Below are 24,763 nucleotides of genomic sequence, written 5' to 3'. Positions count from 1 at the left end.
GTTTTATACTTGTTGCCAGGTGTAAATGAAATGTATACAATGTCTGGCACTTTGGTTTATCAAAATCATTTCTAATAAAACAACACGCATACAAAAGGATACATTCTTTCATTGAGAAATTGTTTTGTTCCTGGTGCTGCCATTTCTTTTCCAGATTCATCAACTTAAAGTAGAATTTGTTAGCTAATTAACATTGCTATTTAAAAAAATCAACATAAACATTTTTTTTACTGTTAGATCAATCATTTGTCTAAATTTATATTGTAACTAGAAAAAAACATTCCGAAGACATAATTCCGCTTAGTACAACATAGATGTTCATCATACTTCAAAGCTTTTTATGTATGTGATAAGAATTTCCAGTATAGCGAAAATTGAAGTTACAGAATGTCTTTTCACTCAAATACCAAAATTGAGGAAAAAAAATTCTTCTTCTTATTCATGGAAAAAAGCTACTCAAGACTACAAACTTACATAACTGTTTTAAAAAATAAAGATTGCCATGGAATTCCCAGAATCAAAGCATTAGTGTTTACTACAAGAAATTAATACAAATTAAATATACATAAAACTAAAATGCTATTTAACTTAGGTCAATATTAGAATAGGCATCTTTTATTTGGGATCCTTCAACTTAAGAAATTAACAAAAGCAAAATGGAGTGGTGATGTTAATAGTAACATCAAAATGACTAAATTTAAAGACATAAGGAAAACTTTAAAAACAAAACGTAGCAAGCAGATGAGTTGCCTACAAAGCCAGGAAAACCACTGAATTACTAGAGTTTAAGTTTTAATTAACAAATAATACTTGGTCATTTTTGCATATGATGTAATATTCTTGTTTGAAAAAAAAAACATTTGTAATTTATAGAAAAAGATTGTTCCAAAGTTAATTTCTAGAGACACACCGTGGGATGTGGCATGGCCTAATGATTGTGAGCTAATAAATACTTACTTTTTTGTTTATTCCGAAAATTCTGACACATATTTTAAAAAATTTAAATGCTTGTAAAATATTAACTATAAGTGTATTATTGTAATAATGACTTTCCAACTAAGTACCAAGATTTATTTAAGTTGAATATACCAACCAGAAAAAAAAAGGCTGATGTGTTATTTTTGCAGATGTTCTTTGAAGATGTAGCTATTATGGAAGTATTACCTGAGTGTAAGTCTCATTTTCATTGAGTTGAGCTTTCAAACCTTCATATCTAACTGTCAAGGCTTGGATCAACTCTTTAAAATTATCTCGTCTCTTTTGAAGAATAATTCTATCATCCATCAATTTCTGCAAAACATTTTCAATGACATAAGAAAAGTGTCAATAATATATTTATCTAAACTTCAACAATAGAACTAGAGTTAGATTTTAAAAACTCTGCATTATCTTCTGTGGGGCAGTGGTCATTGTCATACTCAATCCAACACTCTGTCAAGAAAGCAGTTTCCAGACATATCAAAGAAACAAAAACTATTCAGACTACCAAAGAAACTTCAAGATGAAATCATCCCATCACATAAAGAAATACATTAGTGTGACTTCTAGAAAAGTCTATTTAGATATTATACAATTGAGATAAAAACTGTCTCAAAGTGACCAATCTTAGTTCAGGTCAACTCTGGCACTCATGCCAGTCAGATATTCTAATGGTCAACAGTTTACTGATAATTGAGACAGCATTGTATTTATTTACTATCATTTCTACATAGTTAATTATTTGTTTTTTAATTTTTATTCTTTGAATTGAATTTAAAAGGACATTTTTGTTTTGCTTTATACATTCAGACACTTCTTCAGAATTATGTCCCAGCTGTCTTGTAGGAAGGTAGGGGATGGCAGCAGGCTGTGTTTGAACTAGAAACCACCCTGCTGACAGTCTGAAGTGCATACTACATGACCAGGCAGCCCCTCTTAAATTTTCGATCTACAAGTCAGTGTGTAACAGTCCTGATATTTTGTAAACTGTTTGTTTCCTACCAAATGATATTGTGACGTAATTCTATAAATCAATACAATCACAGGTCATTCCTCTAGAAAATTTTCAATCAATCATTACATCCAAATAATGTAAAAGGAGTATGGGGATTTCATCTATGTATAAAGGCTTCAAGTTTTCAGTAAGATGGAGAAAATGCAGAACAGGTAGATCTTACTTCAAAACTGGATGCTGTGGCTAGCAGTTGGCATGAAAATCAGCGCTGAAAAGAGCAAAATCTAGTTTGCGGTGGAGATAGTAAGAGAAGTTGCGTACAGCTGAATGGCCAAACATTAGAAAAAGTCGACTCATTTAAATAGCTAGGATCAAACGTAACAAGAGATGGAGGATCAATAAAAAGAGATAATAGCCTGTTTTAAGCTTGGCATCCGCTGTCATGAGCAAAGTATGGAAAATCTGGAAGAATAACATTAGCTTCTAAGTCAAATTAAAACTGTAATCTTCAATAGTGGTCTCTGTAACCCTAATGGTTCGGAAGGTTGGACACTGAATGCTTAGACTGAAAGAAGAATTCAAGCCTTATAGAGTAAATGCTACAGAAAAATGCTGGGTAACACATACCAGGTAAATTAAGATAAATGAGTTTGTACTTTTACAAGTAAACACTCTGGTAAAAAGGAGGAGCTCCTCAATACTGTGAAGAGATGAAAGCTGATGAACTGGTTTGGTCATATTGTAAGACATAACTCATTGTCTAAAATCATTCTTCAAGGTACAGTGGAGGGAACATGAAGAAAGAGTTGAAAGAAACGCAGGCTAGGCAACTGAAAATAATGGACCGGCCTCGCTCTTGAAATTCTTCTAGAAACAGCTGCTGACCAGAAAAAAGTGGAGGGATTTGGTTACAGCATCCATAAGACATAAGTCAAGGGACAGGTAAGATGAGATACCTTTACCTTTACCTATCCCTTAGTCTGTTGGACCGTTGGGGCACCAGGCAAGATTTGTCGACCGTATTTCTCCATTCCTCCCTTTTTTTTTTCCTTGTTTAGAACCTCTCTCAATGGCAGGCCCGTCCATTCTTTAATGTTGTCCTCCCATCGCTTTTTCTGTCTGCCTCTTCTTCTTTTCTCTGGCACTGTTCCCTGAAGGAAGGTCTTTGCGAGCCCCGTAGATCTTGTAATGTGGCCAAAGGTTTTAAGCTTTCGTCTTTTCACAATAGTTAGCAGGTCGTCATGGGCTCCGATCACTACAGTAACCCTGTCTCTGATTTCTTGGTTTTTTGATGCGGTCTTTGAATGTGATGCCTAGGATCCTTCTGTAGCATCACAATTCCATTGCTAGGATCCTCCTCTCAAGCTCTGCATTCAACATCCACGACTCGCAAGCATATAAAATATATGAAAATACTGATATCTCACAGGCATGTTGCAACTTCATAATATTTTCACTTTAATCACTTCATTTATGAAGGAGTACCCCAAAAAATATAAATGAAATAAATGGGTGGAGAATTCGTTTAGCTCGCCCTAAGTAGGCTTTTCCATTTAGATACATGAGACAATAAACAAACAATTTATACATTAGAACATTCAATCCTAGAGAATTATAATTGAATGAATAGAATGATAATAACTTGTTTTTTAGCTTCTGATTTTGTCTTGAGTTTGTCTAAGTCAGAGTACACTTCCAACTCTTTCTCCATTTCTGTCACTTTTTCTCTCAGGACCAGCAATTCTTCATTTAATTTTTCTTCAAACTGTTCCATTTTCTGCAAATCATGTTGGAGTTTCTCGCGTTCTTTCAAAGAAAAAGAAAACAGAATGATGTGTTGGTCAAGTTAACTAAAAAATTACATGATCAAGCGAGATAAAAATACAAAATGAGATTTTTAAAAATGTAGTTCAAAGGTCAAACTATTTTGATGTTTGCCAAACTTACTTCTTTTCTCTTCTTTTTTTCTTCAATAAGATTTCAATTTTAATTGAAGTGGTACAAGACTAGCCCTATTTTGGTCTTTTACCTGATGCCAGTCCAATTGTTGTCCTTTCTGACTTTTGTCTTTCATCCTCCTTAAACTGGAGATCTGCTTTCATTGACATCAACTCTTTGGGGGTCGGTAAGTGTGTAAATCTTCCCATATTCTTGAGTAGAAAACAACAAAGTGTTATTTGCCTTTCACAGGAATTCATTAATGTTGTACATAAATATTACATTCTCAAAATGTTTTATTTATTAAAAAGCATTTGTTACAGTATGGAAAATGAGACAAAGAGGTATATTATTAAAGTTTAACTTCTGTAATAGAATATTACTATTGTAGATGAAACACAAAAACATGAATTAGTAGTATATCAGAAATGGCATCATTTACTATTGATTCTTGTAATCAGAACACATTTCTAATAAGGTCAAACAGTCATAGTCTCAGCACCAGCAAATTGTAGTAGAAGTTTTCAAAACTATAAAATAGCTGTGTAGAAAATATGAAACTACTGTATAACCTCATTGAAATGTTTATATTGAAAAGTATATTAGAGGCTTAGAGTTTCTTAGAGTTTAAAGTTTAGATAATAGATCAGGCTCAATGCTTTTAATTTATACTTTGCATTTCAAGAAATTATTGCCTGTCTTGGATTATACATCATTTACAAATAAAATGCACATTATTTTTGCTCATAAAATCTGATAACCATTTTGAACTGATACACATAGGACATAATTATCTTCTCTTTTGAAGAAGTATTTATAATTTATAAGAATTAATCGATTTTTTAATAGCTGAATAGATTTTCAGATGAAGTGACCTCTCCATTGCTGGGGGCCTTAGAGGTAAATGTGCCAGTGCTGTGCCACCCACACATCAACACTGTCCTCTCTTCCATATTGACCAGAGTTTTGGTAAATAGCCATTAGTAAAATACTACTAGGATGGCTGCCTGGTCGTGGGGTTTGCGCGCTGGACTGCCGTTCAGATTTATCGATGGTCCAGGGTTCAAACCCTGCCCGCTCCCATCCCCTGTCGTCCTGCGGGAGGTTTGGACTAGGAAGTAATTATCTTCAACTCTGAAGGAACATCCGAAACATGTAAAACATTTTACAAACATTTTACTTCCAGCTATATGTCTACAAATAACAAAGTGTTAACTTACTCTGCTCATGGTCTCTAGCAATGTAACTATAGCTTGTTCTATCTTGGAGATTTTATTCTGATGATGAAAACAAAACATTTTAAGATAGTTAATAATAAAGAAGTAATAACACAGAAGAGACATTATATCTTATATAACACAGACGTTACTTCAAAAAAGAAGATGATTACGTCCTACGCGTCATGCATTTAGTCATGCATATTAACCAAAGACTTAAATTCTGTACAAATGCTCCTTCTTCCCTAGCGCTATTAGAGAATGGAATGGGTTGCCTGAGTTAGCCAGGAAAACCAGTGACTTGGCAGAATTTAGGTCATTGGTTAATATGCATGACTAAATGCATGACTCGTAGGATGTAATCATCTTCTTTTTTGAGTAACATCTGTATTATATAAGATAAGAAGAAAAAAAAATTAGGTTATATAAAAAAAAACAACTACAAATTTTGTTTTAAAAGAATAGAAATGAAACTTACAGCTTCTTCCATCTTATTATCTTCAAATGTTCCTAGAAACTCTGAAAAGATAAAAAGAACAAACTCATTCTTTACTCTCAAATAATTTATTTTCTGATAAACACTATCTGGATCAGGATAGCCATAGCATAGCAAGACAGTTTGTGATGACGATGGAGGACAGCCTGATCCTGCCTCTTTGGATTGCTGTCATAATGATTCTAGCTTGAAACCTAATGCTTAGTATATCTTCTGCCATCCTGCAGGTGGTTGGGGCAGGGATTTAGGGGGGGGGGGCATCTATTGTCTCTTTATATAGAAGCAACCATATAATTTCTCAAGGAGAGTATGAAGATAGAAAACTAAAAAAAATAATAATAAAACAACAAACAACTTAAATTTATCTTTTTGACTGCTTATATAGTTGACTACCAACCAACTATTTTCAATCAAATTTTCACATATCAATTTATATTGCATCTTAAATACATACCTGTTTATGGCAATATGTTTTAAATGGGTTCCATCAAAAACATGAAATGTGCCACATTTGATGTTATCCACTTTTAAAACATGTAACTATGCATCATAATTTCAAATTCCCAAAAGTTACCAGTTATTAATCTATAACTCCTGCTTTTCCGACTCTGAATGTGCCTGCCTAAATCACTGATTAAGCAGCACTAGAGTTAGCTTTCTGGGGTGTATTTTTTTAGCCTTAGATGAAGGGATCATGGGAAGCCTGATGTGTCATGGCGCCTCCCTCTACATTGCGGTGTGATCCTAAGGAATAATGGCACGACATGGCCTAAATTGTGCCGATGTGCCTAAAATCTAAATCAAATCAAACCTAAGGAATACTATGCATTACATTTGGCACCACATCAGTTGAAGGAGCCATCTGAGCAACAGCATAATTAAGTCGCAATACCTAAGAAGATTCATTTCTGGATTTTTAATCAAGGTTTACTCTGAAAGACAGTGGAGGTTTCAAATTTGCTTAATTTTTTTCCTTGATGGATTGCCTTACTAAACTGATGAGTTTCTAGGTTTTAGAGGTGCCAGGTTATCTGCCATCAATAATCTGTCAGTAAGAGCAGTTTTGACAGCTTTAGTGTCTAAGATAAAAGTGGACCAGGCGCTCAGCCTGGTTTTCAAAGGCTATTTGAGATTTATATGAATATAGTCAAGACAGTGGGAGCTTATGCCCATTGCTACATAAACCAACTGGTATTTAAATGTATATTAATGTAACTCACCATCCATACTCTCTTCCCTCTTTTTTAACTCTTTATACTTTTGATTTCTTTCACCTAGAAAATAAGAAAACATTGAAAATAAAAAAATATTTGTTCCACTTACTTATGAAATAGCTCCTAAATTTGAACATAAGATTTTAAATTTCAAAGATAGTAAAATAAAAAGGTAAAATGAAAATGATAATCAATTTTGATGGATGACAGATAAGGCCAATGTTAGTGAAGATTGTTCTCTGTAAGAAACAAAAATAAGTTTCACCCTCACCTTGATTTTCTTCAATATCTTGATCTAACTGTTGGATATCTTCTTGCATCTGATCGATTTTCTCTTGAATTTCTCTTGTTCTTAACAGAAAAACAGATTTGTTTAGAGATTGCCTTTATGACTATCACAATTATATAGGTATTTTAGATCATTCTAATAGCTTTAATTAACATCATTATATGAGGCAATTATTTGGCATTTAATACTGTCAACAGAAAGTTTTTAGGGGATTGTATAAAAGTTTGCCAGACTCAGAATTAGTGTCTTACAGAAAGTCAGCCCCATTACAGCATGAAACAGGTAGAATAGGCCAGCAAAAACAATGAATTTGAAGAATTTAAGTTCTAATTAACGTACATAACATTTGGTGCATATATACATACATAATGTATATATATATAGGTGAGAAAGTGAGGCTCAAGTTAGAGTTGAAATGTCTTTTTTTAGAATTTAGAAATAAATCAGTGACTGAAATCTACCATACTTTTGTATGTAGGTTGCAGGGAGATTTTCCTACCGACTGTAAAGGTAAAAAAAATTTTTCTTGTGGTGTTGAAAATATAGTAAATAATAGATTAATACAAGCATATATTAAACACAAAGAATACAGAAACTAGATGAAATCAAACCAACTGTCTCTCCATGCTGGCTATTTCTTGGTTGTCTTCTTTCACTTGCTTTAAAAGTTTCTCTCTTTCTTCAGCTGGGGATCCTCTAGTCTTGGCCTCTTCAATAAGAGCATCTCTTTTTACTTCGAATTCATGAATCTGGTCATACAGCCGCACTAAGACATAATATCAAATATAAGTTTCAATACAGTAAAACAATGGTAATACCAATAAAAATTAAGTCAACAGAAAAAAAGAATTTAATTAAAGCATGTTTTGTAATTTAGCTCAAAAAAAAAAAAGAGTTTTACTTTAAATCAAAGAAGATAATTTGAGCTCCTGCAATAAGATTGATAAGGAGATTAATTGACCATCACAATGACCAATAAGAAGGCGTGGTGGCTGAATGGTAAAGCACTTGACTTCTGAACCGGGATCCTGAGCTCGAATCCTGGCAAAGACTGGGATTTTTAATTTCAGGATCTTTGGGCGCCTCTGAGTCCACCCAGCTCTAATGGGTACCTGATATTAGTTGGGGAAAAAGTAAAGGCTGTTGGTCATTGTGCTGGCCACATGACACCCTCGTAAACCGTAGGCCACAGAAACAGATGATCTTTACATCATCTGCCTCACAGACCACAAGGTCTGAAAGGGGAACTTTTCTTTACTTTACATTGACCAATAACCACAGTGTGTTATATTTAATCTTTTTCTAGCCAGCTTTTTGCTGCTGAGCTGAGAGCTCTTTTGCAGACTGTGCCATGGAAAAATAGTGTGCTGTGTTCAGCACTGCCTTACAGAGTGTTGGTTATGTTAAGCTGTAGTGGTAGTAGGGTCTGCCTAAGGTGGATTAGGGTCATGTATTCAAAGAGAATATGGTTTACAGTTTCATAAGGGTGGGCGCAATGTCCACAAAGGGTTAGGGTGTGTGATTTATTTTGTTAAGATGGTGATTTGATGGTATGTGCTGTTCTTAGTTGAAAGATTGTAGATTGCTCTTGCGCAGGAGGAAGCCAATACTATCCAGTTTGTTTGGCATGGTCATTTCTTTGTACAGTGTGTTATATTCAAATTATGGATAAATATTTCAAAGCTTTATGATATGAATGTCTTGTGGGAGTTGACATTGTGGTATTCTGCAAATATGTCTAAGCCAGCTACTGCTGATAAAAACACAGATGTCCTGGCACCCAGCTCTTTGCAGCACTTCATCATTTGTTATTTTATCTTGACATCTTATTTTTAAACTCTGTCTTAAGCATCTGAGATGGAAAATATTCAGCCATTTTTTCCTGACAAGAGTAGGTTGACTATGATTCACATATAGCATAGTGCTCAATACACAGGTCAGGTAGACTAGGAGTTTGGTATTGGTAGTCAGCAAGGTATTGTCCCACACTGGTGACATGGTGCCCATTGCCTTGGCTATTCTGTTGTTGATGTCTTATTTAGTAGCACATCGCTGGAGATGATGGAGCCAAGATAGCAAAAATGGTCAATAATTTCTAGTGCTAGGTCATTAATGGTCATGTCGGGTGCAGTGCTTGTGTCTTGAACTAGCACTTGGGTCTTGCTTTGACTAATATTTAAGCCAAACTTCTGGCATGCAGAAATAGTCTGTCCACCAGGGTTTGAAGCTGAGTAATAGCAGATTCAGCAGCTGTATCATCAGTGTAGAGAAGTGATCAGCAAGGAACTAAACACCAGTAACTACCACTCTCCAAATTTTTTTAAAGAGACATTGCTGTCACAGTTGGAGTGACCTCTTCGTTGCTGAGGGAAAGCCTGTGCAAAAAAAATATTATTTTACTACACTGCTGTCATCTGGAGGCAAGGTGGCTGAGCTGGGAGTCCTGGAAAAGACTGGGATTTTTAATTTCAGGATCTTTGGGCTCCTCCAAGTCCATCCAGCTCTAATGGGTACCTGATATTAGTTGGCGAAAAGGCGGTTGTTCATTGTTCTGGCCACATAAAGTAGGCCACAGAAACAGATGACCTTTACATCATCTGTCCTTAAGACCACAAGGTCTGAAAGGGGAACTTTACTTAACTCTGCTGTCATCTACTTTATTTTTTATAATTAATATTTGATATGTTATAGCTCTTCCTCTGATTTGATATTTCAATGTATCATTTATGAATCTATCCATGTAAATTGAAAGCTTCCTATAATTGTAAAATAACTACCTCAATGATGAATAAAGAGTACAGAGATTATTAAAATAATTTACAAGGTCTTGATTTCTGTGGGGTTTACTCATGTTGTTATTGTATCCATAATATAGTCTGATATAGGCTTGTATACATAAAGTGAAGTTGTCAATGATATAATCTGATATAGATATGTCAAAAAACTATGAAGTGTTAGGCATATTATAAACACACTGAATTCACATACCTGCCTCTTGTTTGACATGTGACAGTGAAAGTTCCTGAAAAGAAAATGAATATGGCAATTAATAGATTTATATTACCTTAGTACAGAGGCATTGGATGCCTTTATCTTAACACTTTTACTCTAAATCAACATGTTCAAGATAAAGGTGTACAATAACACACCCATTACAGTCAAAGACGAGGCACTGGAAGAGGTGGAAAGCTTAACCTATCGGCATTATCCTCGACAACCATTGAGGAACCAGATGTCAGAACCTGAATTAGTTGATGATCAAGCAGTCAGATGAAGAACACCTGGGGATCTAGAGAAATAAGCACCACTACCAAGATCAGGCTCTTCAACACCACCGTTGTAAAGCCAATACTACTTTATGGAGACCTAGAGAACCATCATCATCATAAAAAAAGATTCTTATGATCCACTGGCCTGACAAGATCTCAAATGAGGAACTATGGCAAAGAACAACTCAGCAGCCCATTGAAGTAGATATCCTTCAGAGATGCTGAAGATGGATAGGTCATACCCTTTGCAAGCCTGCAACCAACATAACAAGGCAATACCTCAACTGGAACCCCCAAGGGAAGAGGAAGACCCAGGAATTAATGTCACATCAATTTGGAAGAAGATGCCAAGTAGATGGACAAAATATGGGGACAGTTGGAAAGACTCGCCAGAACCGAGATGCCTGGCGGAAGCTGGTTGGTGGCCTATGAGATGAAATGAGTACAGGGTAGCCCTTAGCAATTTGTAGGGCCCTGAATATTTGTATATTGGGCTGATGGTAACAAAAGGCTCTCTTTAACATGAGGCCCCTCTAAGGTGCAGGGCCTGGAGTAGTTGCCCAATTCGCTGCCCCCTAAGGCTGCTTCTGCCAAAAGTATTTATCTTAAAATGACAAAAAGGGAAAGCAGCTATCAATATGGATCTAGGTGTCTCTGTGGCATTTAACGTCTCGAGAGACAATCTTTTCCTTTTGCAACTTTTTGTGTGACTAAAGAGGCCAATCCTTGATACACAGCTGCGATGGCAGGTTGGGCATATATAATCACCAGGCGCCGTTGCATTTTCACCCTTCTTTCTGCTTCTGTTGTGTATGGCATCTGCAATCTGTGACCCTTCCTTTATGCTCTCTCTCCATGTGGATCTGTCCAGTGCCACCTCTTCCCAGTTGCCAGTGTCGATTTTGAAGAGCTTCATGTCGCGTTTGCATACATCCGTATAACGTAAAAGTGGGCGACCATCGGCTCTCCTGCCTTCTATTTCTAGGTGTAAAGTTAAGGAAATAATGTTCAGATTGTTGTAAGTAACTTTTTTGTTAAAATAGTTTGTAGAGTGAAGGTTGTATTACTTGCTTCTGTAGTACATGATGAAAAAGGGGACACAACAGGCCAGAACAAGTAAAAAATGATTTTACTTTCTTAATAAATTGAGAGGACTCAGGGATGTCTTAAAATCCTGATGTATAAACCTGTCTCTACTATTATCAGTAATGAGAATCAAAGAATCATTAAGTATTTTACCACACTGCTGCCACATCTCATCGATTGATAAAATCTAGTCAATGTTTACATAAAGTATAGGTACAACAAAAAGTAATAACCTCTTGTAAAGTCTCGATTTTGGAATTCAACAAGTCCAGTTCTTGTTGACCAGCTTCTAGTTGTTTCAAGAAATGTTCATTTAGCTGCTTTAATTTTAAATAGTTCTGCCGATCGTTGGCATCCTAGGAGACAAAGATAGTTAAAATAAATTAGTTTACTGCAGCATAGTCTAATAGAAGACTTACTAAAATGCTATTACTTCTGAAATATATTCTGTTTATCTAAACCTCATTAACTTTTGTCTCAGCCTCAGTATCAAATACTTTGTGAGGGGAAAACTCAATAAGACAAGGTTTTCAATCCAACATATCTCTGATAATTGCACAGTATGAAATGCTGCAAAAATTCTTTAATTAAAAAAAATACATATATGTTCCAGTGTTTAGAGGTCCAAAAGCTACTTTTGGTTTTCTGCAATAACAGGGCAATCTATTTTTTTTTTTTAAGTCAAAACTCAATCTGCAACCTCACTACATTAATAAACATTTTCATATTCAAGCATATCAAGATCTCAAAATTACTTGCAAGATCAATACCCTAGCAAGCCCAGACCTTATAAATATCTCTACAGACACTCACCATATCATTGACTAAGTTATCAGCCATTCTCTTCTCCTGGTCTAATTCAGTTTCTAGCATGTGAATTTGGTCTTCGCGTCTGAAATGCAAGTTGGTTTTGAAATAGTGAAAAACATGTCATACATATGTAAAAAAAAGCTTAGGCAGGAACTAAAAATCTCATACATCTGATTTTAAAAAGGCATGTCTAAAAAAAAGGCTTGTCTAACTCCTAAACAAAAAGATAAGAAAATAATAAATTTAGCCCTAAAAAACTGTAATACAAAAAAAACAACAAAAAAAAACAAACAAACAATAGAACAATTTGTCTAGTTAAAATATATAGGGCTATATAGAGATCTATAAACTTTCAATACCTTTAGAGCAGAAAAAAAAAAGCTTTCTTAATACTTAATTTCTAGAATGGGTTTATACACTGCAGAGTCAGAACTATCATTTGAAAAATTTGTAGGGAAAAAAAAAGAATCCTAAAAAGCAATACACATCTGGTTTTCATTATGTTTGCTTGTAAAATGTTTTACATGTTTCGGATGTTCCTTCAGAGTTGAAGATAGTTTACTTCCTAGTTCAAACCTCCCGCAGGACGACGGGGGATGGGAGCGGGCAGGATTTGAACCCTCGACCATCGATAAATCCGAACGACAGTCCAGCGCGCAAACCTCACGACCAGGCAGCCATCCAAAAGGATTTGCTAAATGTACATTTTGTACAAGGTATGATTAATCTTACACAAGAGCCTAATCCTATTGCACAGGACATAATTGTCTTATATTGAAGAAACATCTGTAATTTATAACATAAGATAATGCATTGCACTGCATTAGGAGTTAACAATATTCCCAGCATTCTATTGCAATATGAGTTAATGTAACTTAAGACTTGTTCATGACACTTATGTCTTCTAAGCTGTTGATGATATTTAATAGCACGTTAGACGGATGCAAAGAAATAAACAATAAAATACAAACAAATATATAATACTTAACTGTTTTTTAACCTCAAATCCATCTTCCATTCTTTTGGCATTTCTGTCATTTTCAGCTCTGAGCTGTAGAAATCATTATGAAGATAAAAATCATCAATAGCCTTTGTTTATACTATGTGTGCATAATGTCAAACTGAATTTTCATTTGTTTGGACCAAAAATATTATCTCATCTTAAATACATACATTGTCACAGTCAAACTCAACATCTTGAATATCTTCATCTGTTGTTAGCTTGTCTACCAACTAATGGAAACATAAAAAAAGTTATAGAAACAGATTAATAGATTACATCTTGTAAACATAATATAGAGACAGATGTCTATTAAATTACAATGCTGAACTGATTTAATAGGCTGACACAAAGAAGTTAGTGATAATTGTGAATTTCATTAGTCACGTGATGGTAGATTAAAAACATTAGGCAGATTAGCTAGGAGACAGAAATAACAGAAGACTCTACTTTGTCACTGCTTAGAACGAGACATAACAGAAGACTCTGACACTGCTTAGAACGAGACATGTTTTCATCACTGTAGACTGAGCGACATTGGACTGGGCCCTTTTTGTGCATTAAATATTTAACCTAAATTTAAATCAAGCAGTATTCCTTGAATCTGTTCTGCTGTTAATGTTTGATTAGTGTTTGTAAAAATAACTAAATTCAACACAATTAGAACTTGCAAGAAGACGTGCAACTTATTTGTCTACATCATCATTATTAGCAAAGAACAATGCTCATTTATATAAATATATTACAAATATGTTTTCTTAATACACATGGCTAAAACTGAGATCTAACATTCTATATACAAGACTATCCAATTCCATTATTAAATTGATCTCTGTGTAAGCTCAATCAATTACAATAAACTCTTGAAGACTATGTGTGTCATGTTTATTTTTAGTAGAATGAACACAACATGACATTCTTTAATGGTGCCCAGCACTAGCCATTAACAATGTAATCCAATTATCATGTATAATTTAAATTTAATTTTTTTAAATCTTTGTGCTATTTATTCATTACTCACTGTGTTGTAATCTCCTAATTCTCCTTGAAGATCTCGTATTTCACCAGCCAAGGTCTCTGCACTGAAATGTTAGAGAGAAAGAACTCTGTTTCAGTAGTCTAAAACTAAAACAAAGTTACAAATTTTGTTTTACATGTTTTTGGATATTCTTTCAGATTTGAAGTTTAAGCTTCCTAGCTGAAAACATCCAGACAACAGTGCTGAGTACATGTCACACAACCAGGAAGCCATCCTTACACATTTCTATAGTTTTAGCATCATCCTGATCATTAACATAAAACTCTGTTGGAGTGAGGATTTGAAAGGCTGAAATCCTCCCTTTTAATATGCACAAATAAAACATGCTGCAGTTGTGAGTTTTGCATGCATGTTTCCAAACAGGCCTAGCAAGTGGCTTCTCCAACATGTTGATAAAGATTCTGATAGTCTGGAACAAACAAAAATAAGAGACACAGTTGCCTACAGATCCCTACAGCAGGGACACAATCAAAGTTTTTGGATGATCAAACAGGCGTGATTAAGGCTATTGATGAGCCAGAGAGTCTATCAGACCTGCCTACCGTTATGCAAAATGCGTATTCGTTACGCAAAATCTCCCAAAAATGACAGTCAGTACGCAAATACGCATTTAACCAGTCGCGTTACGCCTTTGTTTTTTCCCCTCTCTTGACTAGCTTACGAGCGGTCACGGAGGTCACGCTAAGCCGTCCTGTTGGGGGGGGGGGGGGAAACAGAAAAGGTGGGGGAACACATTGTGTCTAGATCTATACGTTGATTGGTTCTTAATTATTAAGTTAATAGCAATAAGATTTAGTCTAGAAATGAAGAACGCGAGAGTGAGGTAGTGGCGGGTTGGTACCAAGTTGGTACCGTCAGTTAGCTGATACACCAACGTGACTTTTTTTTTTTTTTTTGTAAGTTCATTAGTAGAAATTAATTATGTTGAATCCCTGATTCCCGTATTCATTTGTATAGAAAAAAATATTGAAGTGCTATCGATTCAAAACACACTGAGTGACATTGTAGATATCTAGTCTAGATCTGGATTCTAGATCTAGATCTAGAATCTAGATAACTTGTTATACAGGAATAGAGTCTAGCTAGTCATTACGTTATGTTATGTCAATTCCCTACATTACTACATTACTCTACAATCTAGATCCAATTTACTTTTAGTTGTAGTAAATGTAGTATGATTAAGTATGATTTAGATTGACTAGATCTAGATCGATAACATCTACTAACTACTACCATCTAGTCTAGATCTACACTAGATTCTTAGTCTTAGTATAGAATAGATCAAGGATGAAGTTAGGCGTACGTTTGTAGCGGATCCACGACATCGGTAACACTCTTGAGCCCAAATCTAGAGTAGATTATATTCATTATATAGACATAGATCCAGATCTAGTCTAGATATCATCTCTATTGTATTGTCGTATTGATCTAGGTTTAGATTGTAGATCTAATCATGACATCTAGATCTAGTATATATATTATATATATTTATGACAAAATAGTGGATCGTGTAAGTGTTACGCATTCTGGTGCCAAAATACGCATTTTGACCATCAGCGTTACACATTTGGACTTTTTTTGGTAGGCAGGCCTGGAGTCTATGAAGGCACTACTAATCCCACCTGTGCGTATATTGAGTCATAATAATAACATCAGTATTGGATAAACATTAGTCCACAGCATTGTATAGTCTGTAATACAAATGGTGATAAAAGATATTTACCTAATTACTGACTTTGCCCTGAGGATCAGTGGACTGTCATTTGAAAGGTGTTGGATACATACTTTTTATTTATTGTGCATGGGTATTTGGTGTTTATAATTTTGGGCACTTCTAGGTTGTCTGCATAAATGTCACAATGTTTTGATATATTCTGTACTGAAAGAAACTACAATGAGATTGAGCTAGAAAGGTTGTTGACAGATCTACAAGAATTTGCTTTACATGTTTTGGATGTTCCTTAGAATTTAATGTCAGCAGGCAGGGTTTGATCCCAAAAACTATTGAGACGACACTCCAGGATGCATTTCACACAACCATGCAAGTTTGAGAATAGCCATCCCAAACCTTAACAGAGACTAGCTTTCACTTATCTTATCTTATCTTATATAATACAGACGTTACTTCAAAAAAGAAGATGATTACGTCCTACGCGTCATGCATTTAGTCATGCATATTAACCAATGACTTAAATTCTGCCAAGTCACTGGTTTTCCTGGCTAGCTCAGGCAACCCATTCCATGCTCTAATAGCACTAGGGAAGAAGGAGTATTTGTACAAATTTGTCCTAGCATATGGGACGAGGAATGTGCCTTTATCTTTGTGTCTTTCAGAGTATTTTATTAAATTTTGTTTTTGTATTTGAAGATTATGGTTCAGTGTTTTATGTATGATTGCTACTTTACTTTTGAGCCTTCTGTCCTGAAGGCTTTCTAAATTTAGTGATTTTACTAAAGGTGTTACTCTAGTCAAATGTGAATATTCGTTTGTTATGAATCGCACTGCTCTATTTTGTGTCTGTTCTAGTTTCTTAATGTTTTCTTGAGTTGAGGGGTCCCAGACGGAGGATGCATATTCTATTATTGGCCTAACCAAAGTTAAATAACATTTTAGTTTTATGTTCTTATTTGATTTATAGAAATTTCTTTTAATAAATCCTAATGCTTTGTTTGATTTTTTTGTAGTTTCATCAATATGTGGATTCCATGACAGTTTTTCATTTATTATAACACCTAGGTATTTTGCGTTTTTAGTCTGTGTTACTGGTTTGCCATGAATAAGATAAGTGGAATTAATTTGTTTTAGTTTTTTTGTTACTCTTAAGTCACTTTCTTAAGTACAGTAAAATTGTTTGAAGGTCTTCAAGTCATGTATTTTGTACAGCAGTTACACTTTTTTTTCTGGATTTCTATTGAATAATATTGTTAGCAAATAGCAGCTTTGCAATTAAAGCAGACCTGTAAGAATTTTTAAGAAGACCTTGAAACAAAGCACAACAAAGAATGCTTAATGACCATATTTAATGAAATGTTATCATAGAGCCTGACTCTGATTCTTGTATTAACATTCTTAAATGAAAAGAATGTAAGATATTTTTGAACTTGTGAAATTTATGTTGATTTACCGTTTCTCATAGCTCAAAAAGCTTGAGTTTTCATCACTTGAATTTTCTATTTCCTTCTTCAATTTGGTATTCTCTGCATAAAGTTCATTGATTTTACTCCTAAAAAAATAAAATGAATTCCAAAATTAAATCTATTACAAGAAATAAGAAAACAAATAATTGAATTATAATATACTTTTCAGTCTTTAAAAAATGTCTTCTATGATTTCTAAAGTTATTTCCCCTTATTTATAATTTGTGCAGACTAGTTTTATTACATTCTAGCTAACAGAAGAAAATTCAATGAAAACATAATAAGAGCAGAATTATAGATTCAATGAGTTCATATTAGTCATATAAGATAGACGTAGTTATCCAAATGTTTTAAATAGGATTCCATTTACTTTTCAATGATGGTGTCAAATCAAATCTGTTTATTACATAATTAATTATTTTTTCATAAATAAAGAGAAGTATATTGTCATTTTTTTGAAACACATGATTTGATACAACGATGTTTGGTTGTGACTTAATACTTATTTTAGACAGAGTCATTTTCATACCCAAAAAAAAACAAAACAGATTCTTAATATCTTACCAAAGTACTATCACAGTAAGGTTTGTTTTTTGTTGAAAAATATAGTTTTTACAATTCTATGCTAAATTATGCTTGTACAGGTTTACCCGGTATCTTTCCCCTCCTCCAGCTAGATTATTTACATTGACTTAATCATGCCCACACAATGAATTCCAAAAGTCATCCTCTACGGGCAACTTGAGACCGGTACAAGGAATACTGATTGCCCCTACGTTCATGTGTAAATATAATTAGGCAAGAGCTACAGTTTTAGATGGCATGATTTGGATAGATTTGGTGACAATGCAAGTTTTAAACAGCAGGTTAGCTAGAATCATAGCTAACAAAGAAAAAAAACAGCCAAATGGACTGGCTCATCTAACACCAAGGCAGGAGCAAATTAACCTGTGATGTATGTAGCCACAAGAATAAAACCTCTACAAGATGAGTCATAGATGTTCAATAACAGAAGGAGGTCAACAATGCTAAATTAAAGCCTCAATTGATGTATCAACCAGAGACTTGACTTTCAAATAAGCTAAGATAAGACAAATGAGGAGGTTAGGAGATGACAGCAGGAACATAAAATGTTTACATATTAAATAAAAATGTGTCACATTCAAAGGTTTATAGATATATTACTGTATTTATAATAACTTGAATGCTTAATTATTAAAAAAGATAGCTATATTTTTTTATACATATGTAGGTAAAGGTTCATTAAGCATACTCCAACCATTAATCATGAATTCTGTTTGTTTTAATCAATTGTTTATGAATTTAATACAGATGTTCTTATCCCATGCTCCTATCTGCATCAACAATTTTAGTGAAAAATATACTTTTATAATATTCTTTGTACATTTTATTTGTTCATTCATTGTGATTCATTAATACTTCAGTGGTGAAGTCAGAGAACTAAAAAAAACCCATTTAAAATGGCCTTGAAACTATGCAAGATAAATATGCCCATCATAATTTTAAGAGACTTTACTAAAATGATTAAAATTCTATTTTTAGTAATTATTCTGCAAACTTACCTAACCAATCCTAAATAGTAGCTTTTATCTTGAACTAAACGGCCACCTGTGTGCGAACATTGAAGAAAAAAAATATTTATGTTAAACAATAAAGCAGTCACAATACGAAAGTCTGCGTCTGAGTTATCTCACAGTGTTTCATTTCCAAACCATAAAGATTAGAATGTAAGGTACCTTTAGCTGCAGTTTTCATGCCACCGAGACCATGCTGTGTTGTTGGTCGATCAACTACAGTCACTTGAGCATTTAGAGCTGAAACAGTTTTGTCAAAATTATTTATGTATTTACCTATCAATGTTCAAAGTGACCATAAATTGGTTAACATGCATGACTAAATGCATGACGCGTAGGACGTAATCATCTTCTTTTTTGAAGTAACGTCTGTATAATATAAGATAAGATAAATTAATTGTAATTAGTGTTTGTACTCACCGATACCTCCAGCTGGCTGACCAGCTCTACTACCTGGACGTGCAGTAGTTGGATTCTAAAGAAAAAAAACAAACTGAAATCATTTTCCTGATTTCTCACACGAAAGAGAACCCATGCAGCTTCTTCCACTACAATCTAACAGTACCAATTTTAATTTGTATTACATTACATTCATACCAACAAAAAAAAAAAAAAAAGAAATATAACAAATGCCTTTTAGACTTGCGTGTTATATTATAAATTCTAAAGAATAATAAGATAATAAAGAAATAAGAAATGCAAAATAAAAATACAGGTTTTTATATTTTCAGCATAGACATCAGAAATAAACTATGTAAGAACAAACTATCAATAACCACAATCTTATCTCCCTTTATAAAAAGAAAAAAGTTAAATATGAGGGACTGTAACTGCACTTAAATTTAGTAAGCTACAAAATAGGGTTTTCTATGTTTTGGCACAGGACATAAAGCAAGAAGATGTGACAAAAATTTATAAAACACAAATTTTATTTTTAAAAAATTTTCACCACATTATACTAAGCCCCAAAATGGCTGTGCCAAAAAAAGATGCACCAATTTGTCCTGCATCAACAAACAAAATGGTGACATGGGATTTTCAACAGCTTATTCAGATTTGGAGGTCGAAACTTAACATTCAGATAAACATACATACAGACACACAAAACTAATATTTTTTCCCATTCTGGGGATTCCTAAAAATACTATTGAATACAATACAATAGAATACACACAAAAATGTTTAATATAATGGATTCTAAAACTGCAATAATGCATAAAGGATTGAAATGAAGTTGAGAAATTAATCTTACCATTGCTGTATACAGGCGACTGGCAGTCCCTGGTTGTCGCCCCATAGCTACATAAGAGAAAGTTGAATTATATGTGTAAATATTATTTAAGAGTAAAAATTACTAAGATAATCATATTTTTGTACAGAAGGATCCATAAGAAGCTTTTTTTTAAAAATGAGTTTTCAATATACTATTGATATTAAATTAATACAAATTATTTTGCACACTGCTATTTAAAAAGAAATCTCTTAGAGGTTCTTAGAATATTACTTAAAATTTCTTATTTTAACAATACTAGCACTTAGCCCCTGAAACAAACTGTCCCCTATGCCTGAGCTCCTGAGGACCATGTCCTTATTTACGATTTTTCAAGCTCCAGATCTAATTAAAATCACTTTTTTTTTATCAATCGATATCTCACTGTATCTTTCAATTGTAGTAAAAACATTCTTCTTAATAAAATTCTGACCCCTATGAATCTAAATAAACAAAAAATATCAATCAACTTTAGGCTTATTACAAGCCTAGATCTGCCTTTTACATGCCTGGTTCATGTTTATTGCAAATATTCCAAAAATTTTCATGTAAAACCACACTATGGGGGCAGCCATTTGCAAAGCTAAACATGTGGTTTAAATACAATTTGTAGGTAATATTCTGACTCATTTTTACAATGAAATAAGCAAGAACCGAAAAATAGGTATACCAACATAGTGCCATTATGGAAATTGCCAAAAAAGTGCTGCACAAGTCTGGGAGGGCTGACTTTTTAGTGAAGTTTGAGGTGCAAACGGCAACCCTACATGACGAACCGTGCACTCTCGCGAGTATATGATCCCTGTCCAACACCCGTTTGTTGGCACTTTCGTTCAACAGTTGGGATGCTTCCGGTAAAGGCCAAGAGCTCCATAGGCAGTTGAATAGACCAGACCAAAATGATGCATGGTAAGAGCTCAACCGTGAGGAACAGGCAGTCCTAGCCCAGTTTCGAGTTGGTCACTTTCCAATAGGCTCGTACTTTGGGCGGTTTAGGAAGATATATGACACACCATGCTGACATTGCGTTGAGGATTTAGAATGAGTAGACCATATTCTTTACGAATCTCGCATTCTGCATGAAGGATGATTGGGGCAAGTATGTGAGAAATTGACAACTGGTCCATGTGGTGCATTAGGGCTGTCCTAGTACGGGGGCAAGGTGACCTTAAAACTCACTGCCCGCTTCCTCTTCCAAGCTCTAAGGGAGTAATTCTCAGCATGGTTTGTTACCAATGTGGTTTCTGATTCGGTAGTGCTAACTAACCCATGAAATTAACTCAAGTAGTTGTGTCTCATGAAAACAGATGTGATAAAATGATCACCTAGTTGATGGGAGATGGTGAAGAGCCAACCTAATAAAAAAAAAAAAAGCCTCTGGGTAAAATCCTTCCTGTTGGTAAAGGGTCAGAAATGGGCTCAAGCTTGACCCTAATCGGACACTTGATGAGGTAGTGCTAACATGTTATAGGGACAGTTCTTTGTAATAACATGATGATTTCAGAAATTTAATTTCACTACTTTTTACATATCCTGTCTATGAGAAAGAATAGACTATGGGTGCTAATACCACCTCATTTTAAGGACAATCTAGCAGATTGTAGAAGTAGGTCTACTTTTGAGTAGAAATTCTATCAGGGGAGAGGTGCAGGAAAAAAAATCTTTCTTAGTGTACATTATTATTCAGGCAAAATCTTTTCAAATAGATTAGACTACCAGTTAAATCTTTAAAATATTACCTGTGCCTATCGGCCGACTTGTAGTTGGTCTATTAGAACTTGTTGGTGGCCTTTGACTCCTGAATTGTTTAATGATAAATTAAAATTATCAAAACAAACTTTGTGCATTTAGTATTGAGAAAAAAAATGTTAGGGTTGAGGACTTACTTCATGTTATTATATACTGCATCTCAGTAGCTCAACATGGTGTAAAGTGATAATTTTTTGCTTTAAATAAGATGAATAGATAGGCAGTTTGATATTGGCCAGTGTGTTAGGAAGGAATAGTATCATTTTCTCGCATAGACAACCTGTTCCACAATTGCATTGATCTAAGACTATTGTATTTTGCTACTCTAATAATATTTGAATATTCATTTGTAATAAATCTCATTGCTCTATTTGTATTTGTTCTAGTTTCTTTATGTTTTCTTGAGTTGAGGGATCTTAAACAGAGAATTCCAATATTCGCCTAACTAAAGTTAAGTAGCAATTTAGTTTTATGTTCTTGTTTGATTTGTAAAAATGGTAAGTCTGAATGAGTGCATGGGTTGGCCATCTTTGTTACTATTTTGTTATTGTTTATGCTCCAAAGAAAACACAAGATAGTGTCTTTAAAAGTACCAAGTTAATGTAGGGTAAAGCCCTTGTCGTAAATCCAAGGCTGTATTTAATCTACTTATAGCATGCTACAAGCAACACCTTTTAATATCAACATTTTTGCCAGCCGTAAAAATGCGAACAAATGTTAGATAAACTTTACAGTTTCTGGCCCCTCGAAATTTGGATATATTTTTATCTCTTTTATCTGCCCCTGGTTTAGCTCTAAATCTAAAAAAGTCAAGATGATAGATCTACATCTAGCATATTTTTAGCGAGTAAAATAAAAACAAAACAAAAACCCAAATCTGAGAGAAAAAACAAGATTTAAGATTACAGCCAAAACAATAACAACAATAACAAAGATGGCTGACCCTTGCACTTATTCAGAATTACCATAAAAATTTCTTGTAATAAACCCTACTTATTGTTTTGCTTGATTTTTTAATCATTTCAACAATATGGGGATTCCATGATTATCATGCTAACTTTTCATGATTTATTATTACAATTACACCTAGATATTTTGAGTCTGTGTGACTGGTTTACCATGAATAAAGTAAGTAGTTTTAATTTGTTTTAGTTTTTTTGTCACTCTTATTAAGACTCTTGCAGACCTGCCTACCAAAAAAAGTCCTAATGCGTAACGCTGATGGTCAAAATGCGTATTTTGGCACCAGAATGCGTAACACTTACGAAATCCACTATTTTGTCATATAAATAAATAAATAAATATATATATATATATATATATATATATATATAATATTAGATCTAGATGTCATGATTAGATCTACAATCTAAATCTAGATCAATACGACAATAGAGATGATATCTAGACTAGATCTGGATCTATGTCTATATAATGAATATAATCTACTCTAGATCTGGGTTCGAGAGTGTTACCGATGCCGTGGATCCGCTACAAACGTAGGTCTACTCCAAACTTTCATAGGCCTACTTTCATCCTTGATCTATTCTATACTAGGACTAAGAATCTAGTCTAGATCTAGACTAGATGGTAGTAGATGTTATCGATCTAGATCTAGACAATCTAAATCATACTACAACTAAATTGAATCTAGTAATGTAGAGAATCATGACATAACGTAATGACTAGCTAGATCTATTCCTGTATAACAAGTTATCTAGATTCTAGATCTAGAATCCAGATCTAGATTAGATATCTACAATGTCACTCAATGTGTTTTGAATCGATAGCACTTCGATATTTTTTTTCTATACAAATGAATACGGGAATCAGGGATTCAACATAATTAATTTCTACTAATGAACTTACAAGAAAAAAAGGCACGTTGGTGTATCAGCTAACTGACAGTACCAACCCGCCTCTTCCTCACTCTCGCGTTCTTCATTTCTAGACTAAATCTAATTGCTTTTAAGAACCAATCAACATATAAACCTGGACACAATGTGTCCCCCCACCTTTTCTGTCCCCCCCCCCCAACAGGACGGCTTAGCGTGACCTCCGTGACCGCTCGTAAGCTAGTCAAGAAAGGGAAACAAAAAAGGATATGAAATGCGTAACGCGGCGGGTTAAATGCGTATTTGCGTACTGACGGTCATTTTTGGGAGATTTTGCGTAACGAATACGCATTTTGCGTAACGGTAGGCAGGTCTGCTCTTGATAACTGACATTTTCAGGGTCACACTTGTGACTGGGTGGAAGTGGAAAGATTCTAGATACTATGTGGATTCTAGTTTCAATGTTAAATTTTAATAAGTTTTATCCTTAGTCTTAGACTTAGACTCTTAGTAGATCATACTAGATCTAGATTATAATATTATACTTTTTATAGATCTACTTCTAGCCTCAGTGGCTCTAGCATGATAGATGTTCAGTAAAGTTCAGTTTGAATGATTCATTGAAATATTTGAAATGATTGATAAAATAGATTGTTAATTAATAAATAATTGTTAATCATCTCTCATCATTCAATTCATTGTCATTGTTCAAATTGTTGGAATAGTTTTAAAAAAAATGATATTCTAGATCTAAATCTAGATAGATCCTACATCTAGATCGGAAAACAATATTTCTTAATGTCTCTAGTTATAGAAAGATTCTAGATCTAGTCTTGAGTAGCTTAATAACTTACATTTTATAAAGCTTTGTCTACTTTAGTAGAA

General features: G+C 34.1%; 1 protein-coding gene across 1 annotated transcript in view; it reads right to left on the bottom strand.

Annotated features, from left to right (window-relative positions):
• The window catches only part of LOC106073840 (intraflagellar transport protein 74 homolog), a 25,423-nt gene extending 660 nt beyond the window's left edge, over positions 1 to 24,763 (bottom strand). The window contains exons 1-22 of the mRNA XM_056029893.1: positions 24,733 to 24,763; positions 22,034 to 22,092; positions 20,277 to 20,323; positions 19,445 to 19,499; positions 19,187 to 19,264; positions 19,013 to 19,058; positions 17,417 to 17,515; positions 14,274 to 14,334; positions 13,426 to 13,485; positions 13,242 to 13,303; positions 12,256 to 12,334; positions 11,676 to 11,798; positions 10,076 to 10,109; positions 7,703 to 7,853; positions 7,070 to 7,149; positions 6,805 to 6,858; positions 5,567 to 5,607; positions 5,092 to 5,148; positions 3,963 to 4,083; positions 3,576 to 3,739; positions 1,165 to 1,290; positions 103 to 163 (exon numbers count right to left, since the gene is read on the bottom strand). Of these exons, the coding sequence (XP_055885868.1) occupies positions 103 to 163; positions 1,165 to 1,290; positions 3,576 to 3,739; positions 3,963 to 4,083; positions 5,092 to 5,148; positions 5,567 to 5,607; positions 6,805 to 6,858; positions 7,070 to 7,149; positions 7,703 to 7,853; positions 10,076 to 10,109; positions 11,676 to 11,798; positions 12,256 to 12,334; positions 13,242 to 13,303; positions 13,426 to 13,485; positions 14,274 to 14,334; positions 17,417 to 17,515; positions 19,013 to 19,058; positions 19,187 to 19,264; positions 19,445 to 19,499; positions 20,277 to 20,323; positions 22,034 to 22,092; positions 24,733 to 24,734 (1,660 nt within the window). The 5' untranslated portion in view covers positions 24,735 to 24,763. The remainder of the gene's footprint in view (positions 1 to 102; positions 164 to 1,164; positions 1,291 to 3,575; positions 3,740 to 3,962; positions 4,084 to 5,091; positions 5,149 to 5,566; positions 5,608 to 6,804; positions 6,859 to 7,069; positions 7,150 to 7,702; positions 7,854 to 10,075; positions 10,110 to 11,675; positions 11,799 to 12,255; positions 12,335 to 13,241; positions 13,304 to 13,425; positions 13,486 to 14,273; positions 14,335 to 17,416; positions 17,516 to 19,012; positions 19,059 to 19,186; positions 19,265 to 19,444; positions 19,500 to 20,276; positions 20,324 to 22,033; positions 22,093 to 24,732) is intronic.

Source organism: Biomphalaria glabrata, chromosome 5 (genome assembly GCF_947242115.1).
Source record: "Biomphalaria glabrata chromosome 5, xgBioGlab47.1, whole genome shotgun sequence".
NCBI classification, from domain to species: Eukaryota; Metazoa; Mollusca; class Gastropoda; family Planorbidae; genus Biomphalaria; species Biomphalaria glabrata.
This window is presented reverse-complemented; position numbering and strand designations above follow the sequence as displayed.